Genomic DNA, 16,423 nt, shown 5'->3' with positions numbered 1-16,423 from the left:
ATAATACATATAGTCATAGCTGTAGGTTCAAGAAGTCTGTAAATTAGGGTCTGTCACTGTCAAAATCACTGTCATACTAAATTATGTATTCGTCATTGATAAATTAAGCATTATATCAATCACAGACCAGTTATTTAGGAGATGTCAGTGGTTTATAAGATCATTTATAAGCAGATTGACAAACTATTAAAAAAACAAAACATTTATGCTGCACATACACAGAATGATTTTGAATGAACTAATGGTTAGTAAGTGTGTTAATATGATAAATGAGCTTCTTACCTGAGAGTTAAACATTTACAGCTGTTTATAAATTACTGACTAAATAGTATCAATGCAGGAAAAATGCTTTACAAATGATAAATGATCGATTAAGGCTTTAATGACACCAAACTAATGCTTGATAATGTTTAGTAATCATAATTATCAAGACGTGTGAAATCAAATTTCTGGTCTGGTTAAAAATTGAGATAAACCTCAGATCTGAATTTGAGAGACAAAACAGAGAAAATGTGTCTTGTATCTCTTCAAATCTGAAATTCAGAGTTTAGGTCTAACTCCTCTTTGATTTGAACAGTTAAGGTTTAAATATTCTTTCTTAAATGCTTTCGTTAAAGTCGACTACTGGAGCGATTTTCTTTTTCAGCCACACTGAAAATAAGTTTCAGTCCCGGTGGAAATTAAACAGAAACTCCTGGAACACTTCAGGCGGCCACATGAGATCCATCACAAACCCCTGGATCTGCTCAGCTCCCTCCACAAACACCCCCTGGACCCACATCTGGGACTCAGGCTGCCCCATTAAGAACAACACCTCGACCCCGTTTGGCTCCACACACACACACCAGTCCTGGAGGTGCTGGAGCGTTTGCACACGATGCATCATATGTTTGTTTTTGTTTTGTTTTTCTGGGTTGTGATGAAAGTTTTACAATCCCTCAACCTTCATGTCGTAAAGGTTCAAACAGCACAGTGTCATCGCTGACCTCGCTGCGGTTGGAGGTGTCCTGTCAGAGAGTCTTTTATAATGCCGCTGTATGTGGAGAATGTTTAATGGGAGGTTTTTTTTAGACCGACTATCTCACTGCATCCAGATCTGTTAAAGGGATAGTTCACCCAAAATAGAAATTTCACTCATTATCTACTCACCATCATGTCGACTAAGTAAGGGCTGGGAGAAGTTTCAGAGTCCGCCGTGGCTTCTCTGAGTTACAGGGGGTCTCGGCGTAGCAGTGCATGTCCATATAACGGTTACAAATGGATACCAACTGTCTTCGTAACAAAAAGACACACCAAAAAACATCCAAATACCTCCATGCTGCTCGTATGTAATGTCCGTCTTGTATTGACGCCCCAAAATGTCCATCCTCTTCCCAGTTCGACCAAATTTGACGAAACGGGAAGAGGAGCTTCGAGAAGCTTCCGCTACAAAACAAGCTTGAAATATAGACTTATTTAATTTTTTTCGGGACAATTTCGCATTTCGGGGATTCAATACAAGACGGACATTGCATACGAGCAGCACGGAGGTATTTGGATGTTTTTTGGTGTGTCTTTTTGTTACGAAGACAGTTGGTATCCATTTGCAACCATTATATGGACATGCAGTGCTATGCCGAGACCCCCTGTAACTCAGAGAAGCCACGGAGGACTCTGAAACTTCTCCCAGCCCTTAGTCCACATGAGGGTGAGTAGATAATGAGTGAAATTTCAATTTTGAGTGAACTATCCCTAACCCTAATGCATCAACGGCGTGCGCGGTGCCAGTGTGCGTACCTGCAGCTGTTGTCGTTGGGATGCCCCTGCAGCGAGCTGGCGGCGCGGGACAGTCCCATGCGGGCGAAGGCGTGGTAGTGGCTGAGCGCCGAGTCCGACAGGCCGGCGGGACCGTCCGTCTCCTGCTCGTAGATGTTTTCCCAGTAGGCCTGGAGAGCCGCGGTGGCCGGGGGGTACGAGCCGAACAGGTACGAGTCCAGCTGGCTGATGATCTCCTGGCTGACGCTGGCCTCGAACTTCCTGGCGAAGAAGGTCGGTCGGGACGCTTGCTGTGGGAGACACGAGACAGGAGTGATTACAGATCACCTGGAAAGCTACCAGAGCTCTGTCTGTTTGACTTTTTCAGACCCCGCTAAGGATTTGTTTTCCAAAGAAGTGACGAGTGAGAAAACTAGAGACTTTTAGTTGATGAGTGTTTCCAGTGTTGGACCAAGAGCACAGAGCTGTTAGTAGGCCTGGTTTAATCACAAAAACATGTTTTTGCGTTGTTCTGTGACAAATTTGTCATAATTTCTAAGCATGTAAGAGATTATTTCATACATAAGTCAGAGCCACAGACTGCACATCTTTAAAGGGATAGTTCAACATTTTGGCAAATTGGCCCATTGTCATAATCCCTATAGTCATAGCAGTAGGTTCGTTACCTTTAATTGTCGGTGCAAGCTATTTTTAGAACGGCGGAGCAGAGCCGTGAGCTGCTCAGAGCTACGCTACGGAGGCTCATGGGATTTCTTGGTTTCCCTCATCAAACACATCAAATACACAATCCAACAACTCCACAACGCTCTGGTGGACAAGTTGTGACCTGCACATTCACCACGCTATGAGATAATAACAGAACAGAGTTGTTTTCGTGGTAAATGCAGAGACTGCTTGCTGAAAAACTGCCCTCAACGGGAAAGCATATCAGTGGTTTTGCATGAATTTACCTCTAAAACAACTCTGTCTGGTAACGTTCTGTTATTATCTCATAGCGTGGTGAATGTGCAGGTCACAACTTGTCCACCAGAGCGTTTTGGAGTTGTTGGATTGTGTATTTGATGAGTTTGATGAGGGAAACCAAGAAATCCCATGAGCCTCCGGAACGTTACGAGACAGAGTTGTTTTAGAGGTAAATGCAGAGACTGCTTGCTGAAAAACTGCCCCTGACGGGATCACGCATCAGTGGTTTTGCATGAATTTACCTAACTGAAAAAGTCCTGGAAAAGTCTTGGAAAATGATTTCAAGAAAAGAGTGGGACCCCTGCGGATATGTCCACTATCAAACACAGCAGCAGCAGCAGCAGCAGCAGGGTCAGAGATGTGGTTCAAGAGGTTCAAGAAGAAAACGGCCTTGTTAACACAGATTCAGAGTCACTTAGTGCAGCCTGCTTCTGCTCTGGTCATGGCTCTGGTGCAGCTGGATGATAAATGCCTTGCTCCATGGCATCTTGTCACCAAGTGTTGTGGTGCCAGATGACAACAACAGCAGCATCGACGGCTGCCACGGGCTGGACTCGGTGTGTGAGCCAAAAATAACTTCACAACGATCTCTGTAGTGACAGATCACTTACAATCACACACACACACTAACCATTCATACACACAGTTTGAAAACTATGATTTTATTTCCATCAACTCATGCTCCATCCAAACCTTATGATGCCATGGCAACCACAGATTACTCCCTGGCAACACACACACACACACACACACACACACTCACAGAGTCTATGACCAACAGAGTTTGACATCATGCCATCAGAGGAGAAGTGAAGGGTTTTCCTCTGTAAAAAAGAAATAAAACACTGGAGCTGATGATCTGTGAAAAACACATGTAATAAACTGAACAAGCAGTGTATTCGATTATATTAGATTAATATAATATAATTAATACAAAGGAAGACCCTTTCACAATAATTTAATGCTACGCCACCAGTAATTTAAATGTTATGAAGCCTAATGGTTATTATCTCAGAAGAAAGTCTTTTATTTTGAAGGCAGACCATGCACACTGGACTGTATTTTGACCAACAGGTTTGTTTTGGTGTTTTTTGCTGCTGTCCAGATTCTGATAGATAAGATTGTTCAAGGTGATCTGTGTCTATCTTTTTTTTTTTTCATCAGACATTGGTTTATTGGCTTTAGCCCGTGTGTAGCTACCAGATGCGTTCAAGGACGTTTAGAAAAGACAGAACCCCTAACCCACAGACAAGTATATATTTCTGTTGTGTTAAGGTCTTGATGATGTGAGCTGCAAGTTGCATTTACCATTATTATTGATTCATCTACAGATTATTTCTACTTTTAACCGATTCATATTATAGTTACAGTTTCAGGAAACACTGAAAATATCAGATATTGATCAGCATGAAGCTGGAACTAACGATTTTTGCTGACAACCTTTGCTCTGGAGTGACACCACAGCGTTAATGCATTTGCATGATGTCATTGATGAGGTCATGTTGTCATTAAAAACACACAAAACTAACTGTTTCTATATCGACACTAAAACGATCAAGAAATGAACATTTATAACCTGACAACCTCCGCTCTGCATCCAGTGGAAAAGTTAAACATTGGTCCAGTTTCTCACACACACACACACACTTGTCACGAGGCCCAGCCCGGAGGAAGGAAGGGCGTGGTTCATGATGCCTTCAGGAGCAGCCCGGCTCTTGGTGGGCTCCGGCAGGGAAACCCCAGAGTAATGAGAACCTCCAGAACCGCAGCGGAGCGCGTTACTCAGCAGGACGGGTTGATCCGAGAGGTTTCTCTGACCTTACACAGCTAAAGACAACAGAGGAAACCACTGGTTCCCGGCTCAGGGAGGGAGAGGGAGGAGGTTTCTGTCCTCATCATCAGATCAGAGGGAAACTTCTTTAATCTGAGCTGCTGCAGCCCTGAGAACATGACGCTCTGAGTTTTAGTTTACTCTAAAGATACATTTTTAGTTACGGTGATAGCTAATAATTACCATCAATACATGCTATTTATATAAGTGTGTGTGTATTTAAAACCCCTTAACACCCAGTGGCCAAACCAGGACCCAGCAGACTCAGCTTTAACTAGAAGCAACACGACCCACCGTTAAATGATCTTTAAAAACATAAATAAGTGTTTAAAAACACCTTTTACTGTCTTTTTCTTCACACATGCTCTGGTAGGGGTATGGGATTTATTGGTTTCCCTTATCAAACTTATCAAATACACAATCCAACAACTCCAAAACGCTATTGGAGTTGTGACAATGGGCCAATTTGCCAAAATGTTGAACTATCCCTTTAAAGAAATTTTAAATTGGAAAAAGAAAAAGGAAGATAAAGCATCCGACATGTTTCTCTGCTCTCAGTTCAGTCCTGAATGTTAGATGTTATCATTAAAACAAAAGCTTTTCTGATGATGTATTATTTGACCTCAGGACTGATGTGGAGTAAAATGTTGTCCGTCAACATTTTTGACATTTGAGTCTGAAAAGTAAAAAAAAAAAAGGCAAAAAACAAAGATATGGAAAAGTTCAGACAGGACAAGTCTCAAATGGTTAAATAATAAAAAACTACAGTACAGTGTGAACGTGTATATTGTCCTGTACCAACTGTACATGTGTGTGTTCCTGACTCTTTACAGTCGGAGCTCTTCGCTCGCTGGTGAAACCCGACATTATGATAATGACAACGTTACAAACCGAGCTACAAAGCTCTAAAAATACGCCTCCAGAGCCTCCAGTGTACAGCTGTTTCCAGGATCAGCTCTTCTTATAGAAACCATCAGTAGCTCGACCACAGGCGCTGTCTCCAGGTCTGTCGTTAGTTACGCAGAGCCCAGCGCCGCCTGCTCTCCGAGTAAAAGCGGCGCTTGCTAATTTGTGAATAGGAAGCTATTTCTGGTCCCTCGCTGCCGTTCGAGGCCCCGAGAGGGAAAGGTGGACGGACAAGACGGACGGACGGGGACGAGGTCGAGGACGAGGTTTAATGTAATCACTGTTATCTTTGTATCTGTGCTGAACCGGCCCCGACACGCCTGAAACTCTATCACACTTGATGCTAAAAAAAAAGAAACCAGCCGATGGAAACTGTGACGAGCGGGAGGTTAAAAAGGTCACGTTCAGGGTCGTGCTCGAAAAAGTCCAGTGATAGAAGATAGAAGGTTTCTTTTTCTTGCTCAGAAATAATCCAACAAGACATCATCCACAGAGTGCAACAAGGACATTCATGTTCCCCAGTTGCAGTAAAGTGTGTGAGTCTCTAAATAAATCTGAATAAATGCCACTGTACTTGGAGCAGAGCTGCTCTTTAACAACTGGGCCAACATGGAAACACAGCCCTTCATCTTGGTCAGCAGCAAAGTGGCAGAATTTCAGAAAATAGTAACTCGCAGCAAAACTTCACCAGACAACTTTTTTTTTTTTTTTTTTATAAATCTGAGATCTCGGTTTGTGTCGTTGCACGTGGTGTTTCTCACCTGGAAGCGCGGCAGGTCTGAGGGTTTGAAGTCGTTGGGCGAGCAGCCGCACCAGTCCACGATGTGTTTGTACTGGCACTTGCATCCCAGTTTACGGTTCCAGTTGGTGAGTCTCAGGTTGTTGTCCACCATGGTCTCACAGTGGGCGCTGTTCTCCAGCACGGTGTGGAAGAACGACTGGACGATGAAGAGCAGAGAGACAAGACAAGATAAGACAGGGGTCTTTACATTGTCTGCCACTCTTTATATAAATCTTAAAGGCATAGTTCGGCAAATTGGCCCATTGCCATAATCCCTATAGTTTTAGCAGTAGGTTCGTTACCTTTATTTGTCGGTGTAAGCTATTTTTAGAACGGCGGAGCAGAGCCGTGAGCTGCTCAGAGCTACGCTACGGAGGCTCATGGGATTTCTTGGTTTCCCTCAGCTTCTGCCATCAAACAGAAGGTTTAGAGTTCCACAAGCTCGACTGAACAGGCTGAGGAACTCTTTTGTCCCTCAGTCTGTCAAACTGCTAAATCAGAGTTTGGTCTCTAAATAGACCCTAAGGTTCATGTACAGACTGAGCACTGGGTGTTGCACCAAAGACACATTGTAATGTTGGATTTATGTTGTGAATGGAGTTAGGAGGTAGTTTGTGTTTTTCTTTAAATGTGACCTTTGAGGGTAACATTTATGCTTTCTGTAAATGTATGTTTTTTGTATTTTGTTATTATTTGTGTGAAACTTTGGACGTCATGGGACGCAAGACAAATTTCAGAGTGATCTGACAATAAAGTATAATCTTATCTTATCTCTTATCTTATCATCAAACTTACACAATCCAACAACTCCACAACGCTCTGGTGGACAAGTTGTGACCTGCACATTCACCACGCTATGAGATAATAACGAAACTTACGAGACAAGAGTTGTTTTAGAGGCAAATGCAGAGACTGCTTGCTGAAAAACTGTCCCCGACAGGAACGCATGAATTTACCTCTAAAACAACTCTTTCTGGTAACGTTCTGTTATTATCTCATAGCGTGGTGAATGTCACAACTTGTCCACCAGAGCGTTTTGGAGTTTGTGCATTTGATGAGTTTGATGAGGGAAACCAAGAAATCTCATGAGCCTCCGTAGCGTAGCTCTGAGCAGCTCACGGCTCTGCTCCACCGATTTAAAGGTGTACAGAAAAGAAAATTGAATTTGAGCCCACTTTGGGTCATAAAATTAATGTGATAACTCATCTTTCAGACGTTGTAGCCCAAACTTTGTGCAAAATTCTATTTTTGAGTAAATCCGGGATGAAAGTGTGTATTTTTTTTTTCGCATTGGATAATGCAGGCGCACGGATTATACGTCAGCCTGTACACGATTCACCAGCCACTGATATTGGATCCGTAATCCGTCATTCAAACGTCTGAGACATGCACACACACACGGAGCTCGGGCTCGCCCCCAGCTTTGAATATCCCGCCCGCTCGATAACGACCAATCAAATTCGTTTCCCTCACTCGGGTAAACTCGTGTTGCAGCTCGTGACAACTCGGCGCGACAAACAGGACAAACGGCCATTTCTGTACACCTTTAATAAAATAGCTTGCACCGACAATTTAAGGTAACGAACCTACTGCTATGACTATAGGGATTATAGCAATGGGCCAATTTGCCAAAATGTTGAACTATCCCTTTAATCTTATATTCAATTATCATATTTCAATAACCAGTGTTGGTTAGAATTGAATTTATGAATTAAAACAAGGATCAACACAAATTCTTCGAGCTCTTTAGTAAGGCTCCTCTCTTCTGATTGGCTGAGGCTGACCTGTCGTTAGTAGAGCTCCATAGAGAAGATGGAAAACTACACCAAGATGGTTTTTCATTCTTTAAACAACAAAAAGATCTTCAGCATTTCAAACAAAAACACAGAATAAGTAGAAAATATGAAGCTTTAAAGAAAAAAAAAAGTCAAGATATTTTAGTCCAGAGAACAAAGCAAAGATTATGGTGAAAAATGACGCTCGTATTCTCTGAATCTGAGATGCCGCCTTTCTACTCGAACATGGAGTTTGAAGAGGTAACTTCAGTGCCAAGTGTGTGTGTGTGTGTGTGTGTGTGTGTGTGTGTGTGTGTGTGTGTTACCTCGGCAGGCAGCAGTGTGTAGGCGTAGAAGCGCTTCATGCTGCTGACCAGCTCGTCCCTGGAGTTCACCACATAATCCACGAAGGGCCGGTTGAGCAGGAACCAATCAGAGCCTCCGTCCACCGCGATGCCTTCGGGGATCTTGCGGTCGCCGAGACGCCACATGTGGGTGTCGCACTCGTAGAAGAGACGGTCCAGACCCTGTTTCCTGATGAACCTGGGATGACAGGGTGCTGAGGTGAGACACGAATCAAACGCCCCCCATGCTGCAGAGGTGAACTGTGTATTTAACCTACATTACTTTTATTATAGGACGTAGGCGGAAACATCTAAACTTGTGTCTAGAGACCAAGAAACTGACTCAAGTTTCACATTTTGGACGAATCAAATTTATACACGAGGATCCGAAATGATGGAAGAATATTTGTTAAGATGCCAGATGTTGTTGTGAGAAGCCTCAGATCTCAGACATGTGGAGGACGTCCGGCGGCCGAGACGTCTGTGAATTTACAGCTGCTTGTTCCAAATGCAGTTGTTTGTTGGATGTCTGTATATGTCTCTTTGGGACTTCAGACGTCTTATTACCATTTTTTAAGCCACTTAAAAGTCGCTGTGCTCAAGACACAAAAAAAAAAAAAAAGTGAACCTCAAATCATGCGAGCTGAGAACGTGTGATCTTATTTTGGCCAAAACCTGGCACAAGGACTTGTCATGTGAATGTTAAGTAGTTTTTTTTATTTTTATGATTTCTTCTATTGTTTTGAATCTATAAAAGAAAATCACGAGACATTTAAAGGGATAGTTCAAACATTTTGGAGTAGGTTCGTTACCTTTAATTGTCGGTGCAAGCTATGTTTAGAACGGCGGAGCAGAGCCGTGAGCTGCTCAGGCTAATGGGATTTCCTGGTTTCCCTCATCAAACTCATCAAATACACAATCCAACAACTCCAAAACGCTCTGGTGGACAAGTTGTGACCTGCACATTCACCACGCTATGAGATTATAACAGAACGTTACCACACAGAGTTGTTTTAGAGGGAAATTCATGCAAAACCGCTGATGCACGTTCCCGTCGGGCGCAGTTTTTCATCAAGCAGTCTCTGCATTTACCTCTAAAACAACTCTGTCTGGTAACGTTCTGTTATTATCTCATAGCGTGGTGAATGTGCAGGTCACAACTTGTCCACCAGAGCGTTTTGGAGTTGTTGGATTGTGTATTTGATGAGTTTGATGAGGGAAACCAAGAAATCCCATGAGCTTCCGTAGCGTAGCTCTGAGCAGCTCACGGCTCTGTTCCGCCGTTCTAAAAATAGCTTGCACCGACAATTAAAGGTAATAAACCTACTGCTATGACTATAGGGATTATGGCAATGGGCCAATTTGCCAAAATGTTGAACTATCCCTTTAAAAGCAGAGGTTTTCCACCTTGTTCAGTTTGTAACAAAAACACAAACAGAGAGAGAGAGACTGTGATGAAGAGACACAGGGGGCCGATGACTCTCTTACCGAGCGTTGTCTCTGCCGTGAGACTTGATGAAGTTCATGTCGCGGTACTTGGACAGGAACGCCACCAGCTGCTCATTGGTCCTGAGGGGGAGACAGCAGCCGTCAATCATCAGCTCACACAACCACAGAAACACTTCAGCCTGTAAACACTGTCATGGTCATGGTCCCCAGATGATGACTCTGCACCACCATGAGGTTGACATTTATAGTTTTACTGTTTACTGCAACTTCACCAGATCAAAACCTTGCCCAATACTTTGGTTCATGACACATAACCTGCACAAATAAACACAACACCGTCCCAGCACCGACTAAAGTGGAAGAAGAAGTTGTTTTTATATTCAAAAGACGGAAGCTGCATGTTTAATTCTGCACAATTACGACTGAAAACCTTCATTGTGTTGTGCAGATAATTCATTGCCGAGTCTGGTTTGATGATAACACTTAGCGGCAGACGTTCAGTCCAATCTCAACTACCCATCATCTTTCTGAGACTGAATTTACTTCGTCGTCTGACAGTTAAAAGCTCTTCAATCATCGTTGTCACGTTTGATAAGAAGAAGAATAAAAAGTCTTCAAATTAAAACATAGACAGACCCATGATTTATAATCCTGATAGATTTTCTCAGCAGTGTTTGAAGAATTTTCTCTTTTTACTGGATTCGTGTCTAAACAGGTTGTAATTAAACATTTAAACGACACGTATGGGTTTTTAAACAATGCAGAACAATCTTCCTTCTAGGGAAGTTGGAGCGAGTCCAGCCTGAGGAGGCGGCGGCGGCGGCGGCGGCGGCGGCGGCCACTCCCTGTGTGTACAACAAGCTGTGTGGTGTCGTCCTAATGAGTAGACGGATCGGCAGACAGACACATCGCTTTGATTACATTTGATTACAGTCGTTAGGACGAACCACAGGCGTGTGTGTGTGCGTGTGTGTGTGTTCGAGGGCATATTTGTGTTCACGAATTACTGACACGAATCAAACTGTAAAAACCGAAGCTGCTGGGATTTTTTTTTGCAGATATTTTATATACACAACTGGTCACATGAGATGTTCCTCATCTTGGATTTCTTTCTGCTAATTATGATCTTTCACACTAGGCAGCGTCACGGGTCGGTGGGGAAGCTGCACGTTTCACACAGGATGACACATGCAGGCTTTAAACCAGGTGTGGACTGACTGACCCACAGCTCAGTCAGCGCATTCGCTTCCAGATACAAGTTTGATTTCTGTCTCTTTTTTTGTCTTAGCTGAAAATCAGGAACAATAGTCAGTACAGTCCAAAATCAATACTGTGAGTTCTCCTGTCAGGCCTCAGGGATCATCAGACTTGTAGGAACAGGAACAGAGAAAAGAGTGTGAGCGATAAGACTTCATCCTGCTTCTTCTTCTAAAAGAAGAGAGAGGAAACTGAGAACAGTAAAGCTCACAGCTCACAGCATGAGTAGCCAATCAAAAGCAAGGATACAGTCAGCATCCACTATAATATGCAACATAAAATAAAATGTCAGTTTATTCTTGTCTTTATTGCTATGATAAATAAAATAAAAAAGATGTAAAGTCCCATTATTAAACTATTAAACACGTCGCTCCAGCTGAAACATTTTATTCTCAGTTTACTTTTAAAATCCTGTACGAGGACACATCATGTGACCCAGATGGAAATCTGTGTGACATTTAAAAAGTTTATGCAACCTTCTCACTGCAAACACACACACACGCACACACACAGCCCCATTGACTCACACTGCATGTGCCTTAATAACGTCACAGCTATTGATGATGTGCTGCTAATGCTGTGGCTGCGTTATGGATTTTAGCTGCGAGCGTGTTCAAACGGTCACTTTGATGGGAGGACAGGAGAGAACACATCAGATCTCTGTGTGTTTGTGTTTGTGTGTGTGTGTGTGTTTCCATTCTTATGAGGAGATGAAGAAAACACTCGAGTGGTTGAAGAGACACTCTGGCAACCAGATAAACTGTTTGAGACGAGGTTACTAAGAGCAACTCTCTGAGTGTTGGGATCAACAACGAACATCACATGTTGGAAACACGTCGTCCCAGTTTGAGCCGGTGACTAAACTCAACCCAGTGGACAGCGACATGTTTCACCTCTGCAGGTCACACATCATGGTTTAACTGACCGCAGCTCTAAAGCCGAAACCAAACCCACAGCATTAGATTTATACACACACCACACGGCTGAAATAATCAATTAATTGATGGAAAATCTATTGGCAACAAATCTGATAACTGCTTGACCTTTTGACGCTGATCTGGCATCAGCCGTGACGTGAACCAATCGACTTTAAATTTGCATCTTTGTCGAGATTCACTTCTGTTTCCTGCAGTTTGATATAAAGATGGAGGTTTTTACAGCGACTGAGTTGTTTTGAATCAGTATGAATGAATCTTTATTTGACGATGACTGGCCGATGCAGCACATTTTGGACGAGTAGGTTTTTAACGGGCCAAAGAAATCATGTTAAATTCGACGGGCCAAACCGACTCCAGGCAGAGTTTTGGTGGACTTCACCGTGGTCAAAACCAGCTCGCACTTCTGAAGCCAGAACTGTGCAGCCGGCCTGACTCGGCAGTTTTGTTGAGGAAGGACGTCACAGCGACTCTGCACCAGGTCCAGTGTGAGCCAACACAACACTGACCACAAACCTGGCTCTTCCTCTCTCTGCTTCCTGCTGCTGCAGCTCCACAGAGTGAAGCATCAGTCGATATCTCCGCTGATCACAGCCGAGCGCTCCCCCCCCCCCCCCCCCCCCCCCAAACAATAAAGATCTCCTCAAACCCCCAAGACGGTCATTAAACAGCTCCGCGTCGAAGCTATAGACTCCCGCTGCATCCAGAGTCAATGCAGCTGTGGTCTATTGGCCAAATAACCTGATCCATAAGACCTAAAACAAACCAGAGCCGCTGGTTAGTGGCCATTAACCGACACAGTCCAATAACAGATCAATGCGCTGGGTGTTTGGCAGGAACTTGACATGATCTGTAAACCTCCTGCAGCGCTGCGTAATGAGAACAACCAGACCGTCAGGGATGGAAGACAAAAGCTCAGTTTAAAGACCATTTGCACAAACGGCTTCAATTCATGAACGGCTCCTGTGCAGCTGCTTTGATCAATTTTGAGATTTCGGTTTTTTTTCTTCCTTAACATGTATTCTTTCAGAAAAGTCGAAAGAAATGGTAGGAAATCCACATTAAGGTTTTTATTTTACTTCATTTTGTCTCTTTGTCAGTAGATTTCTCCTAAATTCACCAAAAGTTAGTCTGCTCTCTCTCTCTTGAACAGTGATGTAGGCTCCAAAAATTGTAATAATTTCCTCCGTATCCGCAACCAATCGTAAAAGTACGATTTATATTACCAATCTATGGATTTTTAAAGGCCGTTTTCTCAAAATTAATTTTTCCTCAGACTCTGAGCTAGAAATCTCCACTTCAGCAGCACTTGCAGACACCAAACCTTCCAGTTTTATTCCTGTTTATATTCTGAAGGTTTTTACAGAGGGGAGTGTTGATATATCATTCACAGCCTGATTTATACAACATTTTATTCCTAAAAATGTGGCGAAATAAGATTTTTTTTTAGGGCTGGTGACAGTATTTTATAATTTACAGAGTGATAAAAAGAGATATCCAAAATCCCCTCTGTAAAAACCTCTGACTCTAACTCTCTCTAACTGTCAACAAAATAAAACAAGAATTTTGAAAGTAGCTTTATCCATTGTTCAGATTTCGGTTCTGGAAATGTATGCAAATTAGCACATTTTTCATTAGATATTGCCTCATTTACATATTTAAACATAAAATTTGACAAAACTTATGATACAAAAAATATTTGTCTTAATGTAAGTGATAAACTTGGGAAGTTTCATATCTGTTAATTAAAATTTGTACCCTATTCACCAGTAGAGTCTCCCCTAAAGACCAACAACAAAAGGCCTAAAAAAGATAAAGTAACTAAAGTTCGTCTCAAAATGTTGCACTTGCTCTTTAAACCAAAGAAATAAAGAAAGATGGTGGATGTTAATATTTTCAACAACATTTCATCTTTACATCAGAAGAAGCATCGTCATGTTCTCTCACCTGATGGGGTAGTCGGCAGCGCTGAGGTTGATGAAGAAGTCCCAGGACCAGTCGGCCATCTTGAGGAGGTCCTCCATGCTGCGCAGGTACATGGTCAGCAGGCTGGCGCCGCCCCAGATGGTCGCCATGCGCCAAGGAGTGATCCGGACGTTGGGATACCGGCTGGCCAGCGACAGGACTTCTCTGTGGAGGTAGTTGGACCTCTGAGAAGACGACAGAGAACAGTAACAGAGGTTATTAATACTCACTTCTAAGGATCATCTTTAAAGGGATAGTTCAACATTTTGGCAAATTGGCCCATTACCATAATCCCTATAGTCATAGCAGTAGGTTCGTTACCTTTAATTGTCGGTGCAAGCTATTTTTAGAACGGCGGAGCAGAGCCGCAAGCTTCTGCATTTGCCTCGAAAACGCTAAACTGTTTTCGAGGCAAATGCAGAGACTGCTTGATGAAAAACTGCTCCTGACGGGAATGTGCATCAGTGGTTTTGCATGAATTTACCACTAAAACAACTCTGTCTGGTAACGTTGTGTTATTATCTCATAGCGTGGTGAATGTCACAACTTGTCCACCAGAGCATTTTGGAGTTGTTGGATTGTGTATTTGATGAGTTTGATGAGGGAAACCAAGAAATCCCATTCCTGTGATGTGAAAGTGCTCCAACTGCTTCCAGTCACTTATCTGTTTAACTCTCTCTCTCACCTTGTCTACGTGGATGTAGTAGTAGTGCGACGTGTGGTAAATGGCTTTGAAGAGACGCTGGAACTGGCGCGAGGCTCGGCCGTGGACGACCAGGACGAAGGCGATCCGCACCGGCGCCGCCGTCAGCTGGACTGCTTTTGCAGGATTGTCGTCCCACTGCACGTTGACGTTGACTTTACCTGAAACACACACACACACACAGTTCAAATTGTGTTGAGAAAGTAACACGGCTGATGTTCATATCAATATCTGTGGACAGATGTGTAGTTTAGATCAAAACGGCGGCCCGATTATCTTGTGTCGGACGTCGTGGCCGGTGTTCGATCACAAGATCCCACTGACTGTTTGGTTTAAATATGATGATGATGATGGTTTTAACATCCTGTTCCACTCAGCAGCTGGAAACAGCCTCACAACTCTTTTATTTCTGCCTTTTCCTGCAAACTAAGCTGAAAATTAGACAGAACATGAACTGTCAATCAAAGGTAATTCTCTGATTCCAGCTTCTTTTTGTTTCTAATTGTCATGCGACTGAAATTCAAAGATGTACAGTATATATATATATATATATATAATTCTCGGTTTGTAAGACGACTCTGTGTCTCTTTTATCTTTCCTGGAAACATCCAGTGTTGTGGCCAGCTGGAGCTAAATCTGCCTCTTGTATATACAGTCGAGTCTATATGACAGCCTAATGCTTCTCCATCATCACTCTAAAGATGGCGCGGGTTGGGGCCTGCGAAGCCTAATTAGTGACCTTCCCAGGCTGTGGTGCATGCTGGGATTCGGAGCTCGGGGGAGAAATAACTGTAATCAGGCGGCGCTGCTGCTGTTCAGACGGAGGGGAGGGAGACGATGTCGAGCTCCATGTCATGCTCTTGTGTCTGCACGAGCTTTAGAAACACCAAACTTTGTTTCAACAACCCTCTCGTTGAGTTTTTAAAATATGGAGAGCGCACGTCAGTCAAACATCAGAACAAACCGAATCGTGCGTCCGCGCTGCTGCTGCTCCGGCTTCCGTCTGCAGATATAATGACTGGTGCAGCATCAAAGGAACCTGTAATCATATAAATTAAACCTCAAACGGCCCTGGGTGGTTCAAGAGAGTACGACTACAGTACAAGTAAATCATTAGCCAGCCATTCCCAAAATAAGACGACAAACTGCTTGTTTAATTAGGGTGTAATTACGCTGGATGAATATCATCCTTGTTGGGAGCAGCCTCACTGGGTCCATTCATGCTTCAAGTTCCCTGAAAATAGAAACGAAAAAACCGACGGGATGCTTCGTCAGGGCTCTGGCGCGTGCCGGGTTAAAAATGTTCTTCAGCGGGTAAATTTAGAAAAGAGCGAAGTCTTGGACTTGTTGCAATCTGCCACTTCAAAGCTTCGGGACGTTCTTTTTCGCTTTCTGTCCGTCAGACCGTCACCCTGTCATTTGTTGGACTGACTCAGTGACTCTGTGAACACGGAGGGATAATTCAGCCCTAAATACATTACAGCTGGTTATTATACATTTAAAGCAGCTATGTATAATAGCTCTGTGCGCTCTTTTACTGTGGATTCACTCCCTGTACAAGCTCAGTCAGACAAAAGGACATAACTCACAAGAGGCTCTTTAAAACACAGACATGTCTCCTGTTGTGTCCTTACAGATTATTCCACTCTAACATTTGGACTCTTTGGTTCCTGGAGATGTCACGAGAATCAATTATAGCAGCTAGCGATTCATCACAGTGTTATAGAAATCACAACATGGCTAAATGCAATATCCAGTA

General features: G+C 43.1%; 1 protein-coding gene across 1 annotated transcript in view; it reads right to left on the bottom strand.

Moving 5' to 3' along the window:
• Nucleotides 1-16,423, bottom strand: part of LOC310990495 (xylosyltransferase 1-like) — a gene marked incomplete at both ends in the record, with an annotated part of 40,558 nt that overhangs the window by 8,849 nt on the left and 15,286 nt on the right. The window contains 6 exons of the mRNA XM_083977889.1: nucleotides 1,777-2,045; nucleotides 6,217-6,393; nucleotides 8,338-8,554; nucleotides 9,844-9,924; nucleotides 13,944-14,146; nucleotides 14,647-14,825. Of these exons, the coding sequence (XP_083834015.1) occupies nucleotides 1,777-2,045; nucleotides 6,217-6,393; nucleotides 8,338-8,554; nucleotides 9,844-9,924; nucleotides 13,944-14,146; nucleotides 14,647-14,825 (1,126 nt within the window). The remainder of the gene's footprint in view (nucleotides 1-1,776; nucleotides 2,046-6,216; nucleotides 6,394-8,337; nucleotides 8,555-9,843; nucleotides 9,925-13,943; nucleotides 14,147-14,646; nucleotides 14,826-16,423) is intronic.

Source organism: Trachurus trachurus (assembly GCF_905171665.1).
Source record: "Trachurus trachurus genome assembly, chromosome: 8".
NCBI lineage: Eukaryota > Metazoa > Chordata > Actinopteri > Carangiformes > Carangidae > Trachurus > Trachurus trachurus.
This window is presented reverse-complemented; position numbering and strand designations above follow the sequence as displayed.